At 41.0% G+C, this 9,739-nt stretch overlaps 1 protein-coding gene across 1 annotated transcript in view; it reads left to right on the top strand.

Annotated features, from left to right (window-relative positions):
* LOC104981329 (chromosome unknown open reading frame, human C11orf71) overlaps positions 1–490 on the top strand; it is a 674-nt gene extending 184 nt beyond the window's left edge. Inside the window, exon 2 of the mRNA XM_010830364.1 lies at positions 1–490. This exon is cut by the window's left edge and continues 1 nt beyond it. Coding sequence (XP_010828666.1) covers positions 34–432 — 399 coding nt within the window. The 5' untranslated portion in view covers positions 1–33 and the 3' untranslated portion in view covers positions 433–490.
* The last annotated feature ends 9,249 nt before the right edge of the window (positions 491–9,739 follow it).

Below are 9,739 nucleotides of genomic sequence, written 5' to 3'. Positions count from 1 at the left end.
CGTAACATTAGATACTACGGGCAGTGTTTGAAGATGGCGCAGAACTCTGTGTCCCTGTCCGCCGGCGATCGAAGGAGCCGGGTGGCTTACCTTAGCTCTTCCCACGGTGACCTCAGCTCGTCGGCCTTAGCGTTGGCGATGGTCTCCGGAGACAGCTTCCTCGTTACCAGGCCCGAGGCGATTCTTCCAGAGCCTGTTCCTCGATCCTCCGTGCGGCTGAACTTCCGGACCGAGAGCCGTCGGGCGCCTGGTGGCGGCCGAAGCCCGACCCGCTTTAACGAGGGAAGGGAAATGGAGGCGCGGAGCCGAAGCCGCCAGGCCAGATTCTCACCTTACCCGGGCCCTGCGGTGAAACTCGACCTTCTAAGAAGTGTCCTGCAACAGCGTCTGGTGGCACTTGGAGGAGTTATCGTAGCCCGTCTTTCAGCTTAAAACCAATACCTTCCTCGGCCCTTCAATTAGCGTGTAAACAAGGCCTCTCTCTAAAATACTTTCTTGGTGCAACCGAAGTCTTCTTTTTAGAGGGGCGTCTTTATTCTAGCCTAGCGCAAAAGAAAATGTTTGCAGTTATTTGAGTCACACGGTTTTAAATAGCCATGATTAGGTTGGAAGGGAGGAGGAGTGGAGATTTTATTGAGGTGGTCACAAAGCTGAGCTGATTGGATCATCCTTCCCAGAGGTCAATAGTCCCTTTATCCTCCCAACAAAGAACCACATTTTTCTCGCTTTCCACAAGTCTTACGGACCTCCCTGGCAGATTCTCCTACTTTGAGACTTGTAATTCCGAGCTTCGTTAACTGCCTACCTTTCCACCTCAGGCTAATATTACCTTTACTTCTGTTGGTTTATTACTGGCATATCCTCCCATCTATGGTCCTACACTTAATCCTATCATTTTGTCCCTTACACTTCTTCCATCCCCTTACTTCATCTTTTCTTAAGGAATGTCTATAAACTTCACTCTCTACTACACTAAAGCAACAAAAGCAAAACCTAAACCTTACTGCTCCTTCAAATTTTTTAACGGATTTACGTTTCTTGATTTGCCAAAGGTTCCAAATTAATTTTTACACTATGTCTTTTTATTACTTACAGTCAATCCCAGCTTCCTTAATCTGAATCTTGTTCCCAAATAGGCAAAAATTGGAACAGTCTGCAACTGTTAGGAAGCCGATCATGTATTCACTCTAGTATCTTCCTTAAACTTTCCTGTTTGTCTTTCCCATTCAAACATTAAATTATATTTGAAGATCTTCCCAGTGCTAAGCACTTTGGATGAACTTTTCCTAGCCCTACTATCAAGGAGATCAAGCATACTTTGGATTTAGTGGCTAACAAATCACCAGGCTGAATTGTTCATTAGGTCAAGTGATGAAAATAACCCTAGTTGCCATGGCTTTCCGTAATACTGCACTATCCTGGTTCTTCTCTTAACCTGGCTGACTACTCTTTGAAAGTGAAAGTGTTGCTCAGCCACCCCAACTTTCTGCGACCCCTTGGACTTTGTAACCCACTGGGCTCCTCTGTCCATGGAATTCTCCAGTCAGGAATATTGGAGTGGGTAGCCATTCCCTTCTTCAGGGGATCTTCCTGACCCAGGAATTGACCTGGGTCTCCCACGTTGTAGGCAGATTCTTTACCATCTGAGCCACCAGGAAAAACTACTCTTTAATCTAATAATTTTATCTTAATCATATATTCCCCAAGGTTTAAAGGGTGATATTGGCAGAAAATAAGTGGGTTTTGTAAGTGGCAAATTTTAAGCAGGTAAGAGTCTAGCTTTTTCCCAGTGGACTCTGGTCTATAATTGTGTTAGATAAAGCAAAATTACCACACACAAAACAAATTGAATCGTGAAAACTACATTCTAAGAAGAATTCTGACAAACCAAAGAGTGTCCATATGAGTGATTAATGTAGTGAGAGGTCTAGAAACCACCTCTTAAGAAAAATGTTTGACAGAGTAATAATAGCTACATTTTATTGAGTACTGTGTGCAAGACAGTGTGCTAGGGGCTTTTATTGTTTATTCAGATATTTATTGAGAACTTACTCTGTGCCTGCTACTACCTGTGTTAGGTATAGACTAAAGTGGTGAACAGGATAGATAAGGTCTCTGCTCTTATGGAGCTTTATATATGTCATTTAATTTTCATAACAGCCCATAACAAAAGTATTATACTTCATTGCTGAGTAACCAGGTACGAAGAATTGAAGTAAACTTTCCAAGGTCATGCAGCTAGGTAGAACCTTGAAGCCATTCAACCCAGGTTCCTCATTAGAATTATGTAACACCAAAAAGGACTTGAGTGACTATTTTCTCAATTCTCCCAAAGATAGTATCTAACTAATGCTATTCTAGATAGCTGAAAAGAAGTTAGTTCATAATATATGGATTCCTTAGGCTGGATGTGGTTGAGAAAGAATCCCAAACCTGTATGTGAAGAGTTTGGGGAAGAATAGTAAAATTAAGACTGAAGGTAAGAAGGATTTTCATAAAACTTAGAGATGCCTAATGGTGGAAAATACCACTTTACAAGATAATGAATTAACTGCCCAAAGTTCTCATAGAGGCTAAATTGTGTCAGTTTTGAAATCAGACTAGACTTCTTCAGTTCTTTCCCATTTGACCTCTAATTCCACACTTTAAATTAAAAAATTGATTAAAATTGAAAAGAGAACTGGGGGGTGAGAAGAGAAAAATAAGTACGATGCATAGGATGACCATATTTGCTGTGCAAACCAGGGCACTTTGGAAGGAAAGGGTGGTGGGTATCAATTATGTTTACTTTAGCAAAGGCAAAAAAAAGGGCTGTCCTAGGCAGCCAGGTTGGATCATATCACACTAGGAGATGCTACAACATTAAATACACCTTTGAGGCATATTCCTTAGCTTCAGGGGAAGAAGGCTGAGATTTATGAAGGAAGGGACAAAAATTTGGCATAAATGTGCACAGAAGCATGCAAGAGGAAGAGAGCCCAGTGGGCGTGACTTGGTCTCTGTTTGTTCTCACATAGGGTCATCAGAAGTAGGGCTTTGATTAAATAATAAATAGTGTACATGTGCCAGAAATAAAATGATACAAAAATTTGTTTGATAAGAGTAGAACCTTGTTCACATACATTCTGCATCATTTTATTTATTTTTTTGGCCACACCACCAGACTTACGGGATCTGAGTTCCACGACCAGAGAGCAGCCCTACACGCCCTGCAGTGGGAGTGCAGAGTCTTACTTAACCCCTGGACCACCGAGGAAGTCCCAGTGCTTCATAATTTTAAATCTGAGCTGATGAATGTCTGATTTCTCCTTGTTCTTAACATTTGCAAGTGTTCCAAGTTAAAACATCTTCCTAGAGTCACAAAGACTGTGTTGTGGAAGCGAGGATGGATAGAAACCTCTTGAAATGATCTAAAGCAGGAACAACTAAGTTTCCCAAAAGCGGTCCATGTTATTAAAAATCCATATGTTGGTATACAGAATGACTTTTAGTATCACTGCCTGTGTAGCATGTTACCATTCTAAAATAGATGGATTTTCTAAGACAAAAAATAGTCCCTCAATACTCCATTGTAAGTTTTTAAAAGCCATGGTAACTTCCTTTTTGTTTTTATAGACCTTTGTTTATTGTATCATACTAGGCAACTGACTAGTACGTGTTGAAGGTAACTTCTATTAGTATATTTACTTCCTTTATTCATCAGCTCTAAAAGTCTTGAAGAGAATGACCATTTGGGGTACAGGAAAAGGAGGCTCTCAATAGCTGGATTTGGTACTAAGCCTAATTCTGAGAGGAGTAACTCAGCAGAAAGAAAAGAAAGTCCAATGGGAGGGAAGAGTAGGTAGACTTAATTTTGAGGCTTAGCTGTATTTCAAACAAAATTATGTATTTTATTCCTTTGATGAATCTATGCAGATCACACTCAAATGCAACTTTTTCTTTGTCATTTCCATGAGTGTGCCTGCTAAGTCCCTTCAGTTGTGTCCAACTCTTTGTGACCCTGTAGACTGTAACCCACCAGGCTCCTCTTGTCCGTGGGATTCTCCAAGCAAGAACACTGGATTGCATTGCCATTTCCTCCTCCAGAGGATTTTCTCAGGGGTTGAACCCGTGTCTCTGAAGTTTCCTGTGTTGGCAAGTGGCTTCTTTACCGCTAATGCCATCTGGGGATCCCATTTTCCATGAAAAGTACTCTTATTTCCCTAACCAACCAATGTGTGAGTTTGAATGCCTATGACTCCATACTACCTATTTTCCTACCTTTATTGCCTGTGTCCATTCAATTGCAAAGTCCTGTTCCTCTTATTTTCACAATGTACTTATGTTAACATTTCTCTCTATATATCTCATCACCTGTACTATATTTACCTGAACATCTATCCTGTTTTGTTTGCCCTGTTTCTCTGCATCCTAAATGTGTATAGCTGCAGACCAGTAAACTCAAAGCATATCTCTCTGATCCCACAGTTAAACTATAACTTTACAGTACTGACTGTAAATTACTCCAGTGCTTCCCATAGTATATCCCACAGAATCTGTATGAGAAATACAAGATGCTGTTTTGAAAAAAGACACAGAGTCAGTAAAATTGACAAGTGCATGTTTTATCACCTTCTTAGGGAGACATAATGTGTAACAACTTGTTAAAATTTCTGGTAATTCATTTGCAGGATCTTAGTTATCTGATTAGGGATCAAACCCATGCACCCTGAATTGGAGGCTCAGAGGCTTAACCATTGGACCACGAGAGAAGTCCCTCAAGCCAGCATCTTTATTCCACATGATTTCTGGTGCCTGTCTATGTCTTTGGCAAGTGGGTGGGAGAATGGAGGCAAGCATGCAGCTGCAGATTCCCAGCCACTGAGGATCAAGACTGGCTTTGTTACTAAGGAAGGGCATTTAGGAATATCCCTTAATGTATATGCTGCTGCTGCTAAGTCAAGTCAGTCGTATCTGACTCTGTGCAATCCCATAGACAGTAGCCCTCCAGGCTCCCCCGTCCCTGGGATTCTCCAGGCAAGAACACTAGAGTGGGTTGCCATTTCCTTCTCCAGTGCATGAAAGTGAAAAGTGAAACTGAAGTCACTCAGTCGTGTCCAACTCTTTGCGACCCCATGGACTGCAGCCCACCAGGCTCCTCCGTCCATGGGATTTTCCAGGCAAGAGTACTGGAGTGGGTCGCCAGTGCGTTCTCCCCTAATGTATATGGGTAGGTCCAATTATTAAGTATGCTAATAATGTAATGTTAAAAAAAGTTATGGTTTGCCTGGCTTTTATTTCACTAGAATATCTGAAGGTAGCCGTACTTCACAATACACTTCTTCTGAATCAGAGGAGAAAAATAATTGTCTTCACCTTCTTGCCAATGAATACAGTAAGCTGCTGTCGGGTCTTTGTCTCCCCAAAGACCTGAGAGTAGCCGAAGCAATGAAGCTAAAAACTGTACGTTCTTTAAACTGACTTTTAAGACTTCCCATAATCTGACCAAACTATATTGCCAGTCTTCTTTCTTATTCTTAATTCCTCCAGGTGATTGCTGCTCTTATTTTGCCTCTATAGCTATGCCTATCCTAATCCCTTTAACGAAATTGCTTGTCCTTCACATTTTCTGCCTGTTAAGTGTTTATCCATCCAGATTGGTTCAAGTTCTTTACTGTTGCAAAGGAACACACCCTTTTTAAGCAGGTTAAGCAAAACATGGACTGTACTGACTCACAGAACAGAAAAAGTGTAGTAACTTCTGATAGTCTACCTAACTAGCTATACATTGTCTATAGCGACACCTTGGTTCTTCCTTTCTTTGGAACCACCTTTCTCATCCTCTGTTCACATGTTTGCAGTAAGGCGTCACACCTAGCTTCAAGAATAGAGGTGTAATCTAGGTCTTATCTCCCTTACTACATTGTCTCAGGGCAGACCACTTGTCTAAGTTAATCTTTATATATATTCAAACCTATTAAGTGCCCCCAAAGTAGAAATTTAATAAATGCCTGTTAAATGAATGAATGAACTTCACAGATCGGCTATTTCTCCATGGACTCAAAATCCAAAAATGGAACACTCCAGGAAGGGAAGTGCAGGAACTATAATGTAAACTTAAAAAAAAAAACACACACACACACATCATGAAAGTTGAGAGTTAAGTTTTATTTGGGGTGAAATGAGGACTGCAGCCTGGGAAACAGCACCTCAGGTAGCTCTGAGAAACTGCTCCAAAGAAGCAGGGGGAAGGTCAGTGTATATGAGATTTTGGTGTAGGGGGAGTACATGGAATCACGCACATATTTTTCCTGAAGGTTTCTTCTGCTCTCATGAAGCCTTTGCTAGTCTTGAGGAGCAGTCATCACCATGAAGGATTTTAGTACTTTTCTAGATATGAGAAGATATAAGAATCGGGCTTATAAAATTGCTCCTGAAAATATCTGACCATCTGAAGGCCTGTCCTGCCAGTCCACCTCCTCCCTGGTATGGAGGGTGTCATTTCTGCTGTCCACCCTGAACGCCTTTCAGCAGCTGCAACAGCACATGATTTCGTCTTTCTAGGCGTCAATGGCAAGTGCCCATGGCAAGTGAGAATTTGTAGTTGACAGTAGTCTCTTTGGTCTAGGTATCCAGTTGCTTGAGCAAATTAGAGTAAAATGATAAGACAAAGTAAGTTTCCTTCAATTAAAAAAAAAAAGCCATGCCATTGTCACTTACTTGGTCTGTTGTTACGAGTGAGAACTATGCTCTTCACTTTCTATATCTTCATTGGAGGCCAAATGTGACTATTATTCTGATTATGTAGCATTTATTTTATCATCCTCCAAGAGCTGAGTATTTAGAATTGTTCTAATTTTTCATTCTATTAAATAACTTAAATAAACATATCAGTTTATAAGTAAAAATATTAGTTTTGTTTGAAGGTTTGCTTCAATTTAAAATCAGTTTGTCACTAGGAACATGACCTAATCCAGTGAATGTGAAAGTGTTAGCTTCTGTCTTGTCCAACTCTTTGCAACCCCATGGACTATAGCCTGCCAGACTCCTCTGTCTATGGAATTCTTTAGGCAAGAATACTGGAGTGGGTTGCCATTTCCTTCTCCTGGGGATCTTCCTGACAAAGGGATCAAACTTGACTTTCCTACACTGCAGGCGGATTCTTTACCAATAACCTACAAAATCCTACACCTCATCAAAGATATGGACAAATATTTATGCAGATTGGGCTTCCCAGGTGGATAGTTGGGTAAACAATCTGCCTGCAATGCAGGAGATACAGGAGACTCAAGTTTGATCCCTAGGTCTGGAAGATCCCCTGAAGGAGGGCATGGCAACCTACTCCAGTATTCTTGCCTGGAGAATTCCATGGACAGAGGAGCCTGGCGGGCTATACAGTCCATGGGGTTGCAAAGAGTTGGACATGAATGAAGTGACTGAGCACATGCATGCACATTTATGCACATAAATATTTAATTTAATTAAAAATTCCCTACTTATAATTTTAAACTATGAAAAAAGTTCCATCTAGTCAAAGCTACAATTTTTCCAGTAGTCATGTATGTATGTGAGAGTTGGACTATAAAGAAAGCTGAGCTTTTGAACTTTGGTGCTGGAGACTCTTGAGAGTCCCTTGGACTAAAAGGAGATCCAATCAGTCAATCCTAAACTGGATCCTAAAGAAATCAGTCCTGAATATTCATTAGAAGGACAGATGCTGAAGCTGAAACTCCAATACTTTGGCCACCTGATGTGAAAACTCATTGGAAAAGAACCTGATGCTGGGAAAGATTGAAGATAGGAGAAGAAAGGAATGACAGAGGATGAGATGGTTGGATGGCATCACCGACTCGATGGACATGAGTTTGAGCAAGCTCCAGGAGTTGGTGATGGACAGGGAGGCCTGCAGGGGCACTGCAGTCCAGGGGGTCACAAAGAGTTGGACACGACTGAGTGACTGAACTTAACTGAAGTGTCTAAAATAGACGACAAGTAAAGAAAAACAAACAAACAAACCAGAGTACTTGCTATACGCCGGGTCACTACTGTAACTCAGCAGGGCCCTATGGTCAGTCCCTCCTCCATATCTTCTACTTTAGTTCCCTTCTGAAGTGCTTGGATAACAGTATTTGATGCACATTTACCACCCCCAGCACCCCACCGCCACCACATCAAATGGAAGATGTTAACTTCTTGACAACCATGAGCACAGAACCCCAAGCCTACTGGAGCCTAAGGACTGATAATGTTAACTCCTGTGACACCACCCTTGTTACCTCATGATCAGCCAGTCAGAGAATTGTGCATGAGCTGATCACATAACCTGTGACCCCTCCTCCCTCACCTGGCCTTTATTTTAGTTCAGCCACAGGACATTGTGCTGATTTCTGGATCTTAGTTTCCCCACCAGGGATTTAACCTGGACACGGGCATTGAAAGTATCAAGTCCTGATCACTGGACTGCCTGGTAATTCCCTCACCTGGCCTTTAAAAATGCTTTGTTAAAAGCGTTTGAGGAGTTTGGGCTTTTAGAGCACCAGCCACTGTCCTCCTTGTATTAGTACATTTACAATAAACATTGCACTTTTTATCACCACAACCAAGTGTCAGTAGATTGGCTTTACCGCTCACAGGCAAGCAGATCCAAGTTTAATTCAGTAACACTAATAATATTGAGAAGATGGAATTCTTTTTGCTCAGCTAGAATTCAAAGTTGGTCTTCCCTATCATCAGAATCAAAAGCAAATGCTCTTCTGAAAATGATGGGTTTTAATGAATTGTATATATTTTATCTTTGAAAATATCTTTGAGATTTTCTTTTCATCTGTACCACCAAATACTGATATTAGCCTATGAGCATATGGTTTTAACTGAACATATTCATTGGAAAGCATTTATATAATTCTATTAAATTCTTCTTTTGATATTTGCCTTTTAGCATGTCATTGCATTGTAGATTAATTGAAGTTTAGGCAGAAGCTCCTCAATTATATGAAAATTATCTTTGCACTTAGATCTAGATCCAAAAGACTGATGGAACTGTAGTTTGAACTCAGAAAATGTGTCTTCTACTAATTTGTTTGAATATGGAGAACTCACTTCTTAACTTATTGATAGCATAGTAAAGTACATAAAGCAGCTTGAAATTGCTTGTGATTCAAACAAGGTTAGTTGTGGAAATAACTCTACCACAGTATAGGTTTGGTGTATAAGTTCTATTTTGCTTTATAACTTTAGGCTTAATTCACAGAGAAACATTACTAAGCCTGCAGCAAAAGCTAATTTCCAAAGTCATTCACAATTCTATAACAGTGGTCTAGGGCAGTTCTTCTAACCACTTAAAAATATACAAACCCAGACTTACCTGGCAGTCCAGTGGTTAGGACTCCACGCTTCCACTGCACGGGGCTTGGATTTGATCCCAGGTCAGGGAACTAAGATCCCACATGCTGCATGGCCAAAAAAAAAAAAAGCAAGTATGAACATTCTTGCTGAAAGTGTCTGTAAAAATTGGCAAAGGGCTGGCCTTTTGCATCTTTCCATGCATGGGAAGATGCCAGATGCCTTTGAGCCTTAGTTTGCAGAGAATTTTAGCCATCACCTGCAACCTAAAAGTTGAGTTGTGCAGTCGCTCAGTTGTGTCTGACTCTTTGCCACCCTATGGACTGCAGCACCCCAGGCTTCCTTGTCCTTCACTATTTGCTGGAGCTTGCTCAAACTCATGTCCATTGAGTTGGTGACGCCATCCAACCATCTCATC

The sequence above is a fragment of the Bison bison genome, unplaced genomic scaffold (assembly GCF_000754665.1).
Source record: "Bison bison bison isolate TAMUID 2011002044 unplaced genomic scaffold, Bison_UMD1.0 scf7180017864518, whole genome shotgun sequence".
In the NCBI taxonomy this organism is placed as follows: domain Eukaryota; kingdom Metazoa; phylum Chordata; class Mammalia; order Artiodactyla; family Bovidae; genus Bison; species Bison bison.
The sequence above is the reverse complement of the archived record's forward strand: the minus strand, read 5'-3'. Positions and strand labels throughout refer to the sequence as shown.